The sequence below is a fragment of the Apis laboriosa genome, unplaced genomic scaffold (genome assembly GCF_014066325.1).
Source record: "Apis laboriosa isolate Shangri-la unplaced genomic scaffold, ASM1406632v1 scaffold34_cov151, whole genome shotgun sequence".
Taxonomy (NCBI): domain Eukaryota; kingdom Metazoa; phylum Arthropoda; class Insecta; order Hymenoptera; family Apidae; genus Apis; species Apis laboriosa.
The window spans coordinates 460,095-480,901 of NW_025222928.1; the positions used below are offsets into that span (position 1 = coordinate 460,095).

The 20,807-nt window shown below is 25.1% G+C and overlaps 2 protein-coding genes across 8 annotated transcripts; both read left to right on the plus strand.

Annotated features, from left to right (window-relative positions):
* The first annotated feature begins 912 nt into the window (after positions 1–912).
* On the plus strand, positions 913–7,713 carry LOC122714760 (tripartite motif-containing protein 2-like). Of its 6 annotated transcripts, none has more exons than XM_043936406.1 (12): positions 913–1,345; positions 3,123–3,384; positions 4,728–4,890; positions 4,968–5,141; positions 5,218–5,421; positions 5,510–5,758; positions 5,867–6,053; positions 6,200–6,636; positions 6,712–6,894; positions 6,987–7,094; positions 7,207–7,345; positions 7,415–7,713. In XM_043936406.1, the coding sequence occupies exons 2-12, from the start codon at positions 3,227–3,229 to the stop codon at positions 7,651–7,653; spliced, it is 2,241 nt and encodes a 746-aa protein (XP_043792341.1). In that variant the 5' UTR covers positions 913–1,345; positions 3,123–3,226; the 3' UTR covers positions 7,654–7,713. The 6 variants fall into 6 exon arrangements, with proteins under 6 accessions (XP_043792341.1, XP_043792346.1, XP_043792342.1 ...); XM_043936407.1 differs by lacking the exon at positions 913–1,345 and adding an exon at positions 2,442–2,541; XM_043936410.1 differs by lacking the exon at positions 913–1,345 and having other exon boundaries at positions 2,453–3,257; positions 3,381–4,126.
* Positions 7,714–10,949: 3,236 nt separating this feature from the next.
* LOC122715071 (protein FAM117B-like) lies at positions 10,950–19,287 on the plus strand. 2 transcript variants are annotated; one of them, XM_043936987.1, is made up of 9 exons: positions 10,950–12,197; positions 13,170–13,330; positions 13,491–13,588; positions 13,753–13,892; positions 13,979–14,145; positions 14,324–14,453; positions 14,792–14,872; positions 15,865–16,000; positions 16,279–19,287. In XM_043936987.1, exons 1-9 carry the CDS (start codon positions 11,957–11,959, stop codon positions 16,457–16,459), a joined length of 1,335 nt encoding a protein of 444 aa, XP_043792922.1. In that variant the 5' UTR covers positions 10,950–11,956; the 3' UTR covers positions 16,460–19,287. The 2 variants fall into 2 exon arrangements, with proteins under 2 accessions (XP_043792922.1, XP_043792923.1); XM_043936988.1 differs by lacking the exon at positions 14,792–14,872.
* Positions 19,288–20,807: the final 1,520 nt, after the last annotated feature.

Here is a 20,807-nt window from a genome sequence, read left to right on the forward strand (position 1 = left end):
ACATTTCGTAATACATGAATTAATGTTACGCATATCTAATGCGTTGAATTAAATAGAACATTTAAGCACATATATATAAAATACTTATTCGAAAAAGTATATGATCTTTTACAGATATAATTTAAATTAAATTAACTATTACATTTTATGTACATCCAATATATTAATAGATACTAATATAAGTAATATTTTTCAATTTTAAATTTCGATTCAAAATATATATTTTTGTTTTCTTATTTTTATTTTCTTATTTTTGTTATATTAATTATCTTTCGGCCAAACATCGAATGATCTGATTTTAATAGCGCATGCTTGAATTGTATGCATTAAAAATTATTTCAGAAATAAGAAAAATATTATGCATAATAACATTTTCAAATATAAATCTTATATATCTATAAAACTATGTTTTTCTAATAATTTTACAAGATATTAATTTTAAATTAAATATTTATCAAAAATTATATAATGGAATAATGAAACAATTAATCCAAATAATAAAGTTTTTTTGCAAACAAAATCTAACAAACATTACGATAGCTTTAGAAATTCTTTTGACTACACCACTGCTAGCACTTATTCAAAGATTGCCAACATCGAGGCCAAGGATGCGCACTACTACCCCGATCTCGTCAATGTTTACAAAACACATATTCTATATCAAATTGCCAATATTTAAATTGTATAAGACATCAAATTGATATAATATTGATATATTAATTTTTTTCAAACTATAATAAACAATAATCCTAATTTTAATTGAAAATAAGAAAGAAAACTCTACAATGTATATAACTAATGTCCATTTGTCATATGTATGACCTAAATCATAGTGCGCATGCGCAATTGAGCAAGGACAGTTTAGAGGTTGTACTTTCATCCCCTGTTTCTTATATTTCGCGATTTCTCAGTGCCATGTTTATTCGTATCATTTTCTGAGAAAAACAACGTGGTGTGAAAGACGAGGATTGGTGGCCATGCCACCTGCTGGAGCTTAATGTACATTATCTGAAATCAATATCGCTATCCTTATCTTTCGTCTTATGAGCAACGTCATTCTAGTAGTTTGCACTAGAGAAATATGAGCGCGGTAGAAACTGTACTCGGGGGATTGTGTTAAGAGTGGTAAAACCTTCGGTGTTTGTAGTGAGAAAAATAATGAATGCCGATCTATCATTATTATTAAATTTTTATCAAATAAAAATACTATAGTTACGAATTTGTTCTATTCAGATACTGTTAATAAAATAATTTAATAATTAAATGTGAAAAAAATATCGTGTGTACAAAATACAATTTGTATGTGTGACACGATTGCCAAAATTGCAAAATTGAGCATAAAAAGGTTAATATATTGGTATAATCTATCTGTTCAATATTATATAGGAAACGATGCACCACTAATACTGTTTTGACTCATGTATTGGAGATGTATTAATGTTCATCAATTTTATTGTTTAGAAGTGTGACAACGAATATTAAATAAAATCTATAAACGTATATATTTATGTTAATGCTTTTATATCCTGATGTTGTAAAGTTCTTTTAAAGTAAAAAATATATAAATGTTTTAAAAATATATAAATAATGTAAAAGATATATAAATGTTTGACTATATTTCGGCATTTTTCATTTGTGATAAAAGATCAAACGTTCAGTATTTGAACATAGCTCATTGGAAAATGCTGTTGTAAACAGTCATATAATATTGAAGATCTTGCTACACTTAAATTGCTGTATCATGGTGCTTTGTTAGTGTGCATATCACGCCTGTGTAAGATCCTTGGGACGCCATAAATAATATATCGCGCCAATACTGCTTGTATAAAAATAACTTATCATCTGAGTTTATCAAAGGAAGCTTCATGAGCTGCTGTCCATTCATGTAAGTATGTGACGAACTTTTTTAAGAAATGTGTATACCTTTATAATATAAAAATTTACATAGTTTACATGATAGTACGTGATTCGTATTTTAAGGATTGATAAAAATGAAGATAAAGATATATATTAATGCTTTAAAATATTATATAAAAATAAATTCATTTTTTGTTTAAATAAAAATGTGAAAATATGTTTATAAAATATAATTATTATAAAAAATTAAAAAAAGAACAAAATATTTTCAAAAATAAATTTTTTTAAATATATATATATATATAAATATAAATAAATTATAAATAAATATAAATTTAAATATTTATTTTGTATTAATTTTTATAAAAATTAATAAATATATATGATAAATACAAATCAGATTTAATTTTTTGGAAAAATTGATAATATTAATAAAATTTTTATTTTTTTATTTTCTTTTAATTATACATTTTCTGTGACTTTCATTAAAAATGTAATTATTTTTTTCAATAAAACAAGTTTCTAATCAGATATGATTATCGTGTATGACTGAATTCATAAGCACTTAAAAACCATATTATAAAGTGAATGTAATGCTGCATATAGATGAGAGTTTATAAAAACATGAAATTCGTGACTATAGAAAATGTACAGCTGTCTGAGAGCCGGCTGTAGCAAGTGCACGTAAGTAAAGCATCAGATGCTACACCTTTTAATGGGCGACTGCGCAGTAGACAATTCAGCCGACTATGTAACCGTGTACCTCGCACAAGCATACCAGGCATTTCTCCGTCTTTGTATAGCTGCCGTTGGTGTTGTACGTCTCCTTACCCTTCAGGAGACGCGTGTATCTCTCTTTCTTTATCATCGCTTTCTCCTTTATATTTCTTCTCACTCTTGTGGTAAACGCTTGATGGTGCGCCAATACTCAGGGACGTATTACATTGCGCACAATACTTAACATAATATTAATGCTTTAACTTAATATTTTTTAACAAAATAACTTCATTTTATTCTTGCATTATAAATGCTATGCTTATTTGTCCTACGTTAATTACAACATATCAAAAATTCATACATAAAAATAACGCATTTGTCAATGTTATCTATTTATGATATTCTTCATAAAAATGCGCTTATCTATTCAGTTCAATTCTAAACAAGAAATTGTTTTTATCATAATGATTCAGATGAATTAATTATTGAAATTGTAGTTTTTATTTTGTATAAGAATAGTATTATATTGGTTGAAGAAACTTTCGCAGAAACATAAATGAAGAAAGGAAGAAACACATCTTGATAGATCGTAGCCGCGGGCACCCGCATAATATACCTATCATTTCGTCCCTGGTAGTGGTGCCGGCTGTGGATGCAGGCGAGAACGTGCGCAGCTGTAAAACGTGAGTCGCTGCGCTCCGCAGCTGATGCGGTTCGTTGTTGTCCGTGTCTGTATTTATTTGGAAAAATGCGACAGAAGAGCAACGAATTTCGACAGTGTTTTTGCTATCATCTCAAGGGAGTAGGCACGTATGTGATTCCGCTGATATATTGCAAGTGATAGTGACATATATAATAAACATTTAAAATGATATTAAAAATTTGCAAAAACAAACAATTTTAAAAGTGAAATAAAAATAAATCTAAAGTTTAACAAAATTGTTCTTTGTATTTTTTAATATAATTCACGATTTAGTAAGCTTTTTAGAATATAAAAAAATTCATCTTTACAACTATTTCCGTGTCAGGGACAATAGGTATTAGAAAAAAATATAGACAGAGTATACATCGGCATATGCTTTGTACCTGGTGGTTCTTTTATGATAAAGATTATGAAAGAAGTGTTGTGTTCATTGATAATATTTTATATGAATGTGTATTGTATTTGAAGTTATTAATACTTATTAAGAAAGAAAAAAAGACAATGCATCAAGTAATTTTATTTGAAAATATTATTAAAAAAAATTGCATGTAGAAAGTTCCTTACTTCGATAGCACTTGGAAACAGTATTTTCTTTTTGATATTGATATATTTTGACATTTAAATTCTTCAGCATGAAATTAAAAGATATAATTTATACAAAAGTCATTTATTGAACTTATTAATATTGTTAAGTTCATTTGATAATGAAAATTTATACGAGAAGAAAGAGATATATTCCAAGCGTGCATCGACACCCCGCTAAAACGTGTGCAATGTAACGGATGTATATATTTCTCAAAGCAACGACAGGGCTATCTCCATTATGGAGGCACTGCGTTTAGCTATACAGTGAGTTTATTATTCAACAAATGTTTTTATAAATAATTTGTTTTAATATATTTAATACTACAAAATTTTGTTTATATTTGTTCACTTATTATAGCCAAACAATTAAAATAAATTGTGAACGTCAAAATGTATACTTGTTCACAATTCATAAATTTTTGCGACACCCTATATATTTTTTATTTTTATAAAATTAAACAGAGAAAATAATATTGTCATAACAATTGAGTATGTACAGCGTTAAAAAATTAATTATGATATATATAAGAAATTCTTTCATGAGTATATTATAATAATATTTAAATTTATTAAAATTATTTTTTATATTCTTGAATTATATTTATTTATAATATTTAATATGTTGATAAATATATTTTTCTTTATTAATTTTACTTATATTTTTCGAGATTATATATAATATAAAGAATAATATTTTATTCAAAAATAATATTTAAAAAATACATAAAATTTTCTTAATATTATTTATATTATATTATATCAAAACAAATTTTTTATTTTATAAAAATTTACAAAATTTACATTATTTTATATTTCATTTAATTACAATTATAAATTTAATTGCGAATTATTTTATATTTTACAGGACACGGCTAGGGGAGAGGATGGTTAGTATGAGCTCTATGCTCGTGGAAACTGTTAGCATAAACTATGAAGATTTTAATGAAAGTTTTTTAACATGTGGTACATGTCTTTGTGTTTATGATGGTGGAGAACATACCCCAAAATTATTACCATGTTCACATACTGTAAATATTATATCAGTTATTTTTTAATATCATTTGTATTATTTAAATTATAACTTATTTACATTTTATATGTATAGGTATGTTTACATTGTTTAACAAGAATTGCTGCATCTCAAACTCGTGAGACTGGTGCTTTTCGATGTCCTATTTGCAGAGAATTAATAACAATTCCTCGTGGTGGAGTTCCTGCTTTACCACCTAGTTTTCTTGTAAATCAATTGCTTGATCTTATGTCTAGACAAAGAAGAGAGGTTTGAAACAATATTTTTTGTATAATTTTTTGTTGTGAATATTAAGTATTTTATTAAATTTTATTTATTATTACAGGTTATTCCAAAATGTTCAGTTCATATAAATCAAGAATTATTATTTTGTGAAACATGTGATACAGTGTTTTGTACAGTATGTACAGGTGGTAATCATGCAGGAACATCACCAGGATGTACCGAGCATACTATCATACCTTTTAGTATTGCAATAAAAAGAATGTCTGAAATATTGCTTTATAAAGCTAATGAATGTATATCTAAGGTAATAATATATTTTTGTCATGATTTTTTGAAATTTAGTAATCATAGAGTATTATAGTATATTAGTAATCATAGAGTATTATATTTAGTTAACACAAGCCCAGGATTCTGTAAGTACGGAATTACAACGTTTGGAAGCTTCAACAGAAAAATGTTTGAATGCTGTAGATACTGAATTTGCAGAAATTATTTCAAAAATAGAAAGAAGGCGTTCAGAATTGCAAGCAGCTGTTACTGCTGCTGCAAGAGATAAGAAACATGTCTTAGAAGAACAACATGCTCTAATAGAAGCTGAAAAAAATAAAGTGCAAGGAGAATGTGAAGGTTTACAATATCAGGTATGATATTAGTAGATATTGGATATGGTATTACTAATAAGGATTAAAATATACACCTATATCTATTTATTATATAAATATAATAAAAAATGTATATTCCTTTTAAAGGTTGAAGTTCGAAATATTACACAAAGAATCGGTAGTTTATCTGATCAACTTGATGCGGCATCAGCACTTAGTGAACCTAAAGAAAATGCTTTTATTACTTTTGAATTTAATCACAATAATGCTCTTTCTCAACTAGAGGAAGCTCTTAATAATTTGGGAAGAGTACGTTCTAGTACAACATTGCCAGGTATCCTGAGGATTGATAATACAGTAAAGTACCTGCTTCAAACTTGTTATTAGTCATTATGCAAATGTTATTGCTTTATATTTTTAACTTGCCATTTATAAAAAAATTATATTATACTTAAAATAATAATATATATTTTAAAACAGGTTTATGCAGAGCCCGGTTGAAAGATCCTGCCATAGTTAAATTACAAGCAGCTGTTATAGTAGAGACTGTTGACTATCATGGACATCCTAGAAATGTTGGAGGAGATCTTATCACTGCAGAATTAACTTTAGCAGATAGTATTCATTCAGAAAACCAAAGTTCTAGTATTGAAACTGAAATATTAGATTTAGAAAATGGTACATATGAAGTACTATTTCGACCTCCATCTGCAAGTCGTTATATTTTAAAGTTATCAGTTTTTGAACGGCCTATTAAAGATTATCCTTTATTTTTTGATGCAACTGAACATAATGAACCTATTAAGATATATGGAAGACGAGGAAATGGAAAAGATGAATTTCATCAACCAGTAGCAGTTGCTGTTGATGATGATGGCATGATATATATTTTAGATACTGGGAACTCACGAATAAAAGTATACTGAAAAATTTAATCTATTATAAGTATTTAAATTCTTATATTTAATTACATATTTATATTATATTTCTAGGTACTCAATTGTGATTTAGAATTTCAAAGGCATATAACTAATGAAGGTCTAGAAGGACGTAGTTGTACAGGAATTGGTATATCTCAACAAGGTATCGTTGTTGTTAATTGGAGGACACGTAAAATAACTGAGATGAGTTCTTTAGGAGATACTGTTAAATCTTTTTCCCATAATGCATTTCAAGTTAGTATTTATTTCTATAATATTATAAAATAATTTTTATTATTTGATTATTTATCATATTAATATATTTATTTTTTTTATTTATTTTATAGGAACCAATTGATGTTGCAGTTGATAGGAGTTATGGCCATATACTTGTTGCAGACAATGGTCAAAGTTGTGTTTTTGTATTTGATTCTGATGGCAAAATTCTCTTTCAGGTTGGATAATATTTAGGTTCTTTAAATTTATAATTAATTATTATTTTTCTCTTTTATCATATATATATATATATATATCTTATATATATATATCTTAAAAATTAATTAATAGGTTGGAAAAAGAAGTACATTTAAATTAATTACGTCTGTGACTGTTGGACCCAATGGTGAAATAATAGTGGCTGATAGTCGTATACAAGTATTTTCTGCTAAAGGAGATTTTTCTGAAGAAATTTATTTAGAAGGCAAAGGTAATTCGTATTTTCATTATTATTATATTATTATATTAAGTACTATATTTATTATTTCATATATTATAGGAAAAGGTACTTATGGAGGCCTTGCTGTTGATACAGAAGGCAGAATACTTGGTACTCGTACTGATAAAGGTCGCAGTATAATCCAAGTTTTAAAGTTAGGAGGAGGTAATATTTTAACTGAAATTGATTCACATAGTTCAAAACTACGACGTCCTTCAGGTATTGCAGTACTACCTGATAATCATTTAGTAGTTGTAGACTTGGGAAATGATTGTATAAAAAAATATAGATATTGGTAAAAACAAGTTGATTTGAAATCAAATTTATCATATATTCACAAAAATCATTCATACATTGCAGTTATATACCAAATATGCATTTAATATAATTTAAATTATTTACTTCTATAAGACTTTTGTTACGATTTTATGTATAATTTTAATTTTTATTGCATTTTTTGTGTATCATTTTTTGAAGTTATTGATTTGGATAAATCAAAATAATTTTTTTATTTTGATTTAGAAAGAAAAATTGGTGATATTTAATATAGATTGCGTGTAAATATATATATGTATGTAACGTTTATATATAAAACAAAAATTTTTATTTATTTATTTTAAATTTTACATAATTTGTTCTTTTAAAATAAAACAGATTTAATTAATATAATATAATTTTTTAAATTTTGTATCATTGTATCTGTTAATTTAATTTTTTTAATTAAATAATAATGAAAGTGATTTTTTTTTATTTTTTTAGAATAATTTTGGAATATATATATGTAATAGATATTTTTCACTGCCATTTCAAATTCATGACAATTGTCATCAGAGTTCTATATATTTCAAAAAAACGTATTGTATAAATGTAGTAATAAATTCTTGAAATTCATATATATATAATAATATCTATATAAGGAATTTATGAGAAAATAATTTAAATGTTAAATGAAAGAGTTCCGTTTATTTACAAATTCTAATATATAGAATACTTTTAGAAATTTTTTAATAGATAAATTTCTTTTTTATATTTAAATCTATTTAAAAAAAAAAAAATCATTTACATTTATTCATGTCATCAATATTTTGTAAAGAATATCATTGAAAAATCAACTTCACAATTAGTAAAAAATTTAATATAATTATAATTGTTGTTTATATTTATTATAAATGAAAGAAAGAGAAAAAAATAAAACACTCACTATAAAATTAAATTATATAATAAAAATTATATTTATTTTCAACAAAAATTTAAAAAAGAATGTTTCGATTAAATATATCTTAAAGTTATTTTTTTTTTATATTAAAAAATATATTTGTATCATTTTCATTAAATCAATGATCAATAATATTTTTTATAATAAAGAGCATAGTTTAATTTTATGAATATTAAATTTATAAAAAAAATATATATATATACATACCTAAAGTGCTTTGTATGAAAATCTTATGTGAAAAAATGATGATAAAAAATAAATAATTCTTTAAATTTTATTTATATTTCATATTCATCTCAATATTTAACTCATTTATTTTACAAAAATTATTTCTTATGAATATTAACTTATTTTTGATTATCATTCAAAGCATTTGTCATAATATACTCATTAAATTTTTTGATTTAGAAGTTAGATTGTTTTTTTTATTAATTATAAATTTTTTATTAATTTTAATTAAAAATTGATTAGTGTATTATAAATAATACATATTATAATAAGTAAATAAAAATAACTTAATATTGTGTGCTAATATTTTTCCAGTATTATTACAAATTAAAATAATATATTTTATTTGTATGAATTTAAATGAATTTTGTATAATATATAAAATTATGCATATACCATTTATACATAAATGTATATAAATATAAATAAATATATATATTTATGTATAAATTATTATAATTATTACATTGCAAATATTATAATATTTTACATATTTGTAAAGATGTCATTTTTATAATGATAAGTATCAATATATAATTTATGCATAAATTTATTTATTATATCATGCCACAATTTTTTTATTTGTAAATGATTATTAAAGAAATTTAGATAAAAAATTCAAACTTTGAATTTTCAATAAACTTACATTAAAACTGATTATTGTGATAAAAAAAATAAAAAGAGTTTAGCTAATCTTAGTTTTCTTTACTTATTAGAATTGTTAAAGCTTAAAATTTATTTTTATCTCAGCATTTATACATTATCTTTATATTAGAAATTAGTTTAGAAAAAAAATGTTTATTAAAAAAAAAGACAGTTTTTTTTTTAGTATTGATAATTAATAAATATAAATTTAAATGGACTGACATACAAATTAAAACACATGTCAGTATTGTGTTCAATTGTTTCTAATAATTAAGAAACAAACTCCTATAAATAAGAATAATTTGTTATATTATTATATATACTATATATAATATTTCATTATTTTAAATTTATGAATTTAGTCATTATATTTATATTTTTCATTCATTAATAAATATAATTTCATTTATTAATAATGCTAAGAAAAGATATATAATATTCAACAATTAATGCATATACAAATATATTTTTACTCTTTTATTATTATTTAAATAATTATATGTATGTTAATTTTTTGTCTTTATAAGTATTACTAGTATTACTCTTTATAAGTATGTTACTAGAATAATAGAAAAATTCTCTAAAAATTGTAAGATACTATAATTTTAAATAATTATTTTTGGAATTGATATACAGCATTTCCTGTAAATTATTTTGCAAAATAATTTAGTATTATTTACAAATATTGTGTGCATATACATACTTATATGTATGTATATGCATATATAAAAGTATAATTAATTATAAGTATATTATGTCATTAGTTTTTAGTAAGAAGCATGGCAGTGCCTTTATTAAACAAATTTCCATGCAATATAATATAATATAAAGTTGTGTCATTAATTTTAATATTTTTATGCTGACAACATATGACAAGTGACTTAATATGCTTTTAATATAATAATTTTATATTTTTTAAATTACATATCATTATTTTATAGTTTTTTTACATATAAATAACACATGTCATACATAAATCAATGCTTTTAGGATTTGCTTTAGCTTTATTTTCATATTTCATATTTCAATTAAAACAAAAATTTTATATTTTATCAAAATATTAATTTTATATATATATTTACTAACACATTAAAAGTTTTGACTGATTTTTCAATATTTTAAATTTGATATTATTTAATCTAGTCATATGTTATCAATAATAACTTAAAAAATATATGTAATAAAAAAACAGTATAATGTACAATATTGTAAATAAATATATGAACTTAATTTATAAAAAATAAATGTTATTATCCTGAATTATTAAATATTAAGAATAGTTTTGTTAATATTTATAAAAAAATACAAATCATTTAAAATAAACAAAATTTTGATTTTTTCAATAATTTTAAATGGTAAATATAATACAAGTAATTGAAATAATAATTTTAATTATTATTATTTAATTAATTTTAATTAAAGAAATTATAAAAATTTAGAATTATCAATAATATCGAAATCAATCTCGCGCGTAAATATCGGTTCGATAGTAGTAAATTGAAACGATTATCTCGAGATTTTTCCTAGCGAGAGTATCGAATGAATGTAGCGTGCACGCGCCGTAGCTGAAAAACGTAAGCTCGGATACTACGCTTGTGCTAGTACGTGCTCCGTACACGAAAGTTATTCACACACGCTATTCATCGGCTTGTGCTCCTCCATTACGTACATAACGTGAAACGTAAGACGCTACATACTGGTCTATACGTGTGTCGTGCAGGTGTATATAAGCAGAGTTGCGCACGTCGTACACGAACACCAAAACATCCTTTCGATTGAGATGTGATTTTGTGCTAAAAAATGTGTTTAAAATGATTCGTATAACCTTCAATATAAAATTAATAGCTAAGTGACGTTTGTAAGAAAACTAATAATTCACGAATATCAAGAACAACCGTTAAATAACATTTTCGACGGGACATCAAAGTAATCGAGAAAGGGCGAATTTGAGGGCCACTGCACAAGCGCGAAGACGAGAGAGAAAATTAGAGAACGAGAGAGTGAGAAAACGATAGGACGCTAGGTACGGTGCTACGGTGGTAGTGAATGGAACGCGGCCCCCACGGGTGAGCGTAGTACGACGCTCCACGGGCTAACGTTGCACCAATGACCAGCCGGGACGGACGATCACGTGACGTGCGTGCCGAGGCAGCAGCAGAACATTGCAAATGACAAGACGCGTAGGGCATTGTCGTCGCGCCGCCGCTACCAACGTTCTCGTCGTAGTTGCTGGTGAATTCGTCGCGCCGTTGTCGTCGTTGCTACCATTATCGTTGATGAGATCTCGTCCGCCACCGAGAAGGCAAATATTATAAACGATTCTGAAATCTGTCCTCGCTGCTGTCGGCACCACCGCTGCTGTCGCCGCGTGTGCGCGACAAAGTCGCGGGTGCTCGGAGGCCTCGTGCCCTGAACGGTGCCCGCGGCGCCCCGTCCTTAGTACAACATACTTGAAACAGTGTATCAAACGCACCAGTATCAAAGGCCCGAGTGCCACCTGCCTATATGACAAAATGTCGGGATCACAGCGAATGCGAAAATCCTCGCCATGCTCGACATCGAAGCAAGGCCCAATGCGCGCGACTCTACCCGTAAGTTCGCTGCTAAGACAAGGCCGGCAGGGCAGCAGTCTCAGGAAGAGCAATAGCAACAGTCCCACCGTATCGCCAACAAATGCGAGTGCGTGGCGGGCCCGCATCTCGCCGGAGACTTCTTCCTCTGGACAACGAAGCCCCGGTTCCCTCTCTTACAAAGGTATTTACGTTCACTATTCTACATGTCACGTACTTACTATACACTGTTATCTTTCGCTACACTTTGTTATGTCTGTCATTTTAATTTTTTTCATATCCTCCGATTGAATCCTTGATTAAGGACTATTATTTATTCCCATTTCCTTTTTTCAATGTCAGAATACAACCAACTATAAATGTTTATTGTGTATTATATATGCATAAATTTTTAAACGATCTTATATTTGCAAGTTTATCGTAATTTTTGTCGTTTGTAAACATGTTAATGTTTTTTATAAGATTCCATAATTTGTTTATATATATCATATATATAATTAATTGTAAATATTATAGCTAAGATATCAAATAAAAAATGTTATATGTATTTTAAGTTCTGTGATATATTAAATTTTCCTAAATTTGTATAATTTTTAAACGTTTTGTATGTTATTTAATAAATTTATTAATTAAGCACGTTAAATTTATATTAATTTGCAATTTTAAAACAATTTACTTATTATAAATGTAATTATGCATTATTGCTTTCATTATATTTAATAAATATATATCAGTAGATTAAACAATAATAAATGTAATATGTAATATATAATAATATATATAATAAATTATATATATATATATATATAAAATATTTTAATGTCATAGGAAATAAGCTAATCTTTTTCTGATTTCTTTAATTATAGATCTATAATTATTAAAATGAATAATTCGGTAACCGAATATAAAATTTTAGATCGGTTCCACAATAAACAGTTAAAAAATTCATTATTTCCTCTTATTATTCAATTTTTATTTAAATTTTATTTATTTTATCCAGTAACCGAATATATTTTTCATGGTCCGGTTCTGGTTTACATAATCCAATTTTAATTTACATATACACAATAACAATACATTTTTTATTTAATTTCCTGTAATAATTATTACATTTTTCATAAGAATTATGTTTATTTAAAATTTTTGTCATACACAGCAAAATCAAAAACATTAAGTGGAAGATGCAGCGAAAGTTTAAGTGGAAACCAAAATATTCGAAGGACAGCATCATTAGATACAATCTATTTAAAAGGACAATGGCCTCGTGATTCATATTATATTCATTCCAGTCTTCTTTTGGTTGATAAATCTACACAGGTAAATTTTATTTTATTTCAAATATTTATTTAATTGCATTTAATGTTTTTATTTTTATAAAAAATTCATTATGGCATAATATTTTATCATGCAATGTGATGATATTTCATATTTTTTATATCAGTATAATATAAGAATCAATGAAGTTATTTTTCTATAGACAGAAGAATGGTCCAATGAACCAAGAAAATTACACACACGTCATCCTACAGAACAAACAACCACTGATGAAAAATTGGAAAAGTATTTTAGGCACCGGTATGTATATTATCATTACATTTATTTTGTTTTTATTTTTTAAATGATAATGAAAAATTTTATATTATAAAATGATTAATAGATTTAAAATATAATTTTTTTTATGCAATATATTATTATGATATTTATATATTTATTTGAATAAAAAAAGATATATAATATAGGTTACAACGTACAAATAAGGAAAGCACCAGCAGTAGAGAACGAACAGCAGTATTTGGACTTATAATGCCAGGTGGACCACCGCCAGCTTTTCCTGCAGATCATACAGTTTTACCCAGTATTGCTTCACAAACGTCTATACGTGAGTTCATTTAAGAATAGGGACTCATATAAGAAATCTTTTTGTTTCTAGAATTGATTGACATGTTAGTTTTATTATTGTACCAGACAATCAATTTGGTTTGAGTACAAAGGCAAGTCCTATGAATATCCCTGTGAAACCAATGAGGCCTCCAATGCGTTCTTCTATTGAAGGACTAAATCAAGAAATTGAAGGATTAGTTCTCAAATCCACAACTAACCCTAGTGATCCTGATCATCCAGTGGAAGATAAAGTATGTATTTATTTATATATATTTATTATAATATAAACATAATTATTTTTAATAATGTAATCTATTTATTATAATTTTGATATATGATGAATAAAATAATATATTTAAAATAATTTTGAAGTGAAATTCAGAAATATTAAAAATTGATTTTAATTTAAATATATACTTATTCTTGTAGTATGCACGATATCGTGAACAAATTACACCGGAAGGTCATCGTGCACCATTAGCAGATTTATTGAGGGCTACTCGTAGCGTGAACACACAAACACCAGCTACTGATCTTCCCTCCAGTTCTTATTCTTCAGGTAAGTTTATATTTTACTATATATTATTTAATAGTATTTAGATTATAAAATAGCTGTTAATGTTTTTAGAAAATACGCGAACTATATAAGTTTTGTTAAAAAATTATGAAAACCTAATCCAAATATTAACACTGTAAAATTAATAATTATATGCAACATTTATTATTAGTATTTACAATTCAAATAGTTTTTTTTTGTACTTTGAAAAATATAAAAATATTTTATCTATTTTTGTTTTTTTAATAAGAGTATATAAATATATATGCGTGTGAAGTATTTCTGGTTACTGGTAATACTATAAATAACAGACTAACTATGGTGTGTGCCTGTTGAGACAGGCCCTCCATCTAGGAATTCTGAGTCTCCGCTGATTCCTGGTCTTATGGATGCGTCCCGTCCGCCTAGCGATCTCTTACAAGGTTGGCGCATATTTGCGGAAACATACTTTTTATTTTTCATGAAATCCCTTTTGATCAAATATATTTGTTTTTTTTTTTTCGTTTTTATTTTTTATTTTTTTTTTTATCTTTTTAAATGTTCATATACATATAATTAATAGAATTTTATATATCTATTTATAAATTTTTTATTATTTCGTATATGTATCTATTTCGTACATCTATATATATATATATATATATATATATATACACACATTTATATTTTAATCTAAACTATATGCATGAACTATTTTTCTTAAATATAAAATTTTAAAATTAAATATTTTATAAAAAACATGAAAATTAATAATAAAATTGGGATATTTTTAATTTTAAACAATTATATTTTATATTTATTAAAATTTTAATATATTTTCACAGAATATCAAATCAAATATTTACAATACATATAATATTATATAGTAAACAAATTTATTTTTAATAAATTAAAATATATTTATTATATCCTTTATTATTTTATTGATATTTGCATGCACATGCAATACTTTGTTTCATATAGGTGTTTCATATTATATATATTTTAATTTAATATTTGTAACTATTTTTATTTAAATTATTATTAAAAAATAAATTTACATCATTTATACAAATAATAATAATAAAAATAATAAGATTGAATATATAATTGCATGATAAAAAAGAAATTTATTAAGTTAAGATTTATACCAACTTGTTTAATTCATAATTTTTATGTAAAGAATTTTAAATTAATAATAATATTATATTCAAATATTATATAAAACATTTAATAACTTTTAAATTTGTTTATATATTCTATATGTTNTTATTTTTTTAATGAATGAATTTTTAAATATGTAAATCATATAATCATATTTATGTTATTAAAAGCATGAATTAAAGATGTATTTGCTTTTCAATTGATATATGCAATATATTTATGCATTAATTTTATATGATTATTAATTCTGATATTGTAATTTATCTTAAAGGTGGAAGTCGTGGTTCAACTCCTGAACAAGATAGAGAAGGACGTCTTGGCACCTCTCCTCACATTAATAGGTTCCTTGCAAGAGAACCACCTGATGGCTGTGAGAAAGTCAATCTCAAATTTGTAGAGGATGCCAGGTAATTTTTTTTAATTAATATAGACATTATTATTTTGTAATAATATATGTAAAAATTTTATTTGTTATGTGTTTTTTATTAAATTGTACATATCTCATTTAAAAATCGCATAAAATTCGTATTATTCAAGAAAAAATAATTTAAATTCTCTTAAATTGAAATTTATTTAATAATATCTAACATTATTTATTATATTTATTATATTTATATTTATTATATTTTTATTCAGAAATGTAAATATTTTAACATTATTGAAACAATTATATTTGTATGTATAGGCGACCTATGATAGACTTGAGCAAATTAGACTATTGCCCAAAGCCGTGTGTAGCATTCCAGTTAAAACCTAGCTTGGGATCAGCGTTCCTGCCATTACAACAGCCAGCCAGTCCAACAATGGTTGCCAGTGCATCACCTTCTTCGCATACAACACCAACTACACCTCCTCCAAATCCATAGTCCTGCTCTTTACCTTACAGAATAATGTTCACAAACCCGATTGGTATATATATTTTTTTTTAATGACCTCATGGGTAGAAAGTGGTTTACTTTGATATGAAAGCTTATACCAACAAAGAAAAGTTACCGAAAAAACAGCCTGTTTCCAGTGCGACCCAATATTCGGGCATCGTGAATGTGTAATTAAAAAGTTATAATTGCATTGATATAAAATATTGAAAGCATCTGAGCTCCGTTAATGTTTCAAACAATAATAAATACGAGGAACAATAATTTGTGATAACTAAAAAACGACATTTAGGAATGAACATTGTGTTCTACAGGGAGAAAGACTAATAAAAATTGTGTATTCTAAATTTAGTGCTAAAATGTGCTAAACGACTTTAGTTTTGTATACAGGGATAAATATTCAAAATGTCAAAGAGTATTAAATTTGATTGTTGGAAAAACAAAATTATACAGATACAAAATGGGTACATGTGCCTGGATATGTACATCGGTACCCTTTTATAAACTTTTCATTAGATCTTTATCACTTAAATAATTCGAATTCATAGTTAAACAAAAAACACTCGTTAGAATTTTGTATCGTTTTGTATTATTACTCATATGCTAAAAATATTCAAATTATTATTATATGAGGAGCTCGAAAATATGTATCCCTATGGTACATTATTTTTTAGAATTATATTCTCTTAGAATTATACACGTACATTCTTTACTACTTTTTTTAAGAACGCGTATGTAAGATAAAGCATAAATTAATTGTCACGATATTAGTTTATTTTGTATTACGTGTACAAATGTGCACTTTTGCATAGCTTCTTTTTATAGTAATGTCTCTTAGGCAATAAGTTTCTATTTTAAAAGTAAAACAAGCACTTTGTTCAATTATAGTGTTCAGTGTCATAAAACAACTTATGGAAGTTAAGTTAATTGCAAGAGTATATTCTATTGTTTAATAATTATATTACCATAGGGTTACAAAATTTTTGATTTAATATGTTATGTTAGTTTACTATCTGAATATGTACAACCAATACAGCATGCAATGACAGGTTGATGGATGTATGATAGAATGAACCTAATGATATAAGGTGGAAATGTAATGAGTAAAAATATGACAAGTGGTAAAATTAAACATTGATTGAAGTAACAAATAACGACATGTGCTTTAGCCAGTGTGGTATCAGATGTGCATACAAATGGCTCCCTAACTTGGCACAGTATGGGTGTGCGTGTAGGGTTTTGTATAAACGTGGATCATAGTAAACAAATTTATAATCTACGTTCTATACAAATAAGTATGCATGTGTTGTAATATCAGAATCCTGATTAAGCCATCCGCGAATAACAGTAAACTTTATTATTGAAATATTATATTATAAGTATTTGAAGTTTTATATCTTTAAAACTTAGTTATTTAAATTTATGATAATATTTTTTGTATTTTTATTATGTTAATAATTATCAATTGTTTGTTCTTTTATTAAATGTTTTTACAATAAAAATAATCAAAGAAATATCAAATATTGTTAATAATCTTTATATAAACAAATTACTTGCTCTAAGAAAAAGATCAAGAGTTATTTGTGTGATGGCTTAACTTATTATTTAGTATATGCAGACATAGCCACTCAAGAAGTTCAATTTATTTTTTGCTTTCTAATACAAAACGTTTTGCAAACAATTTTATAGTTATGGTCTGAGGAATAAGGATCTTAATATAAGATCAAGAGCAGGGAAGAACAGTTTTTTAAATACAATAGTAATATACTTTCTAATATTATATTGTATCTAGCTACAACAGTGAAAAATGTTAACACATAAAGTACCTGGCACACTGGTCTATGCTCTCTTTTATCCAGCTCACTAGAAAGTTCATGCCTTAGAATGCGTGGCAAAGTGTGCTAAATAGACAGGAAGGTTAATGAGAGAGTCAGGATATATACAAAATGCACTGGCTAGTTAACAAGTATACAATACAAAACTAATCTGCTATCTAGCTTAAGAAGATTTTCTTTTATTTATTTTCGCTATGGACCTAAATAACATCTATCCCATTGCTATAAAAATACATGAATGTAAACGTAAAGTTTGCAGGCGCTCTAAAAAAAGAAAAAATTTATCGATCGTGTATTTCATCTGTTGGCGTATTTTTACTTAAACAGAGAAAAGAAATGTTTTAACGTTACATGTATTAATCATAGTGAATAAAAAGTTTCATACTTTTACTAATAAGCAAAAAAGAAAATTACTTTAGAAGAAAGCTAGCCTTATTATTTTTGACTACACTCATGAGGCTCCACTTTTTAACCTTCATGTACTTGCATAATGTGTTATCATTATTGTTAGCTTTTGTTGTCAATTTCACAAACAGAGGAATGTGTGTAAAGACTGCTAAACTAAAGATTACTTGTTATTTGGATATACCTAAATTTAAAGTTAAATAAAATTAGGCTCAAATTTCTCCGAATACCTATGAAACAATATAGGTACTCTTTAATTCGTTAACTAAATGATCCTTATGTGACTACTGTTCGGTACATTCTCTTTACATATCTAAATCTGAGCAGGCTTCAGAATGGCAAAATGATTATGTCAATTACGAATTTATTTATCCCTAGGACTGTCCAAACGTATCGTTGTAGTATCTCGCACAATAACAAGAAAAAACACAAAGATTGTTGAGATTTGTAAGATGCTCAGTCTAAATTTTTTATTACGTAAAAATTGTAAAGAGAAACTTTGGAAATTTTATATATTTGGTAAAATTAAACGCAGCGTTTATTCATTATTTTTTAATAAATATTTAAAATATTATTTAATCGTTTTTTATTTTTAGCAAACGAATACAAAACCTTTCTGTTTTTTTTTGTAATGATATATTATATATAAATTTATAAATATATTTTAAAATTATTTAATTATAAATTTCATATTAAAAAAATTATAAATTATTTTGAAATGAATAATTTTTTATGTTATAAAAATTTACTATTTTTTGAATTATTCAATTATATAAAATTTTTTTTAATAAATGAATTATGAAATGAACTAAATCATTTTTTAAAATAAATTTTTATATTTTATAAAGAGTATCTTACATGCAGTCTTGAACATCCTAATAGTAATTCTCAACGGTACATCGAAAATCAATAATTTATACATAAGGATCTATCTACCTTCTAGTCTGTCCTAGGGCTAAATCAAAATTAGTCAGCGAAGAAAGCTAGTGAATGTAAATAATAATTTAAAACAGTTTATGATGAAATCTTTGTACGGAACGTAGTGACTAAGGCCAACGAATTCTGTACTTTTCGTGCGTCTCGCGAAAGTTCGTTGAACGAAAAAAAACTTGTGGATCAATGCGAACTTTAAAAAAATATATGTATAAAAAAATTACCATAATATGAGCTGTCCATAGTCAACAGAGATTAGACTCCTTTTCTGAACGGCACAATGCAATTGTCAAAATCATAGTAAATATTTTTTTTATATTAATTAAAAGATTTTTTTTATGATTATATTTCAAAATATTCAAAGCTATTAATCTTATTCGAAATTTTATATATTTTTTTTTCATTTTTATTTTTTATTAAACGTATTTTATAATTTATTGTCGTTTGTTTTTTATTCGTTTAATGTTTTGCTTATCTTGACAAGTTTAAATGATAGTCACACGCATCTCTGTGAATCGTAAATTAAAAAATCAATTTAATGAATATTATTATCATTTTTCAAGTAAGTACCGTGTATCAGTATTGTAAAGTATGTTAATTTTTTGAGATCGAGATTTATTTTTTCTTTAATCTTGATGAATTTTCATGAATATTATATGTATAAATGAACTTATATTTTCTACGGAATAAAATACTCTTTAAGTAATAAGTTATACATTGTATTTTTCGTGCATTATCAAATTTCAAAATATAAAAGCAAATTAAAATATAAGATTTAGTACGTAAAAGATATATTATTGTCTTATTTTTGAATATTTTATCATTATGATTATATATTATTTATATTTGATATTTAAAATTTTAATAATCCATATTTTTACAAATATTTTAATTGCTTTCGATAGTAATTTTTGTTTTTTTTTTATATATTTCTGTTAAAGAATTATATTTGTCCATTAAATTTAAATATTGAATTATATTCTTATCGAAACGTTAAGAACTTATTTAATAAATATATACAATTATTTTTTTCTTCCTATTCCAAGCAGAATATTATTATATTATATAATATCAACTTGAAATGAATGTATCTGATTTGTAATCAATTTTATAAGTAATATAATCATATACCATTATGTTACAAAACTTACTATGATTATGATGTT

What these genes read in the sequence shown, in the direction of transcription:
- LOC122714760 (XM_043936406.1), top strand. Translation starts at nt 3,227, where the DNA reads ATGCAGGCGAGAACGTGCGCAGCTGTAAAACGTGAGTCGCTGCGCTCC. An exon ending in TTCTAGTACAACATTGCCAG is followed by an intron (nt 6,054 to 6,199) that starts GTATCCTGAGGA and finishes ATTTTAAAACAG; the next exon opens with GTTTATGCAGAGCCCGGTTG. An exon ending in ATGGCAAAATTCTCTTTCAG is followed by an intron (nt 7,095 to 7,206) that starts GTTGGATAATAT and finishes ATTAATTAATAG; the next exon opens with GTTGGAAAAAGAAGTACATT.
- LOC122715071 (XM_043936987.1), top strand. Translation starts at nt 11,957, where the DNA reads ATGTCGGGATCACAGCGAATGCGAAAATCCTCGCCATGCTCGACATCG. An exon ending in GAAAAGTATTTTAGGCACCG is followed by an intron (nt 13,589 to 13,752) that starts GTATGTATATTA and finishes TATATAATATAG; the next exon opens with GTTACAACGTACAAATAAGG. An exon ending in AAATTTGTAGAGGATGCCAG is followed by an intron (nt 16,001 to 16,278) that starts GTAATTTTTTTT and finishes TTGTATGTATAG; the next exon opens with GCGACCTATGATAGACTTGA.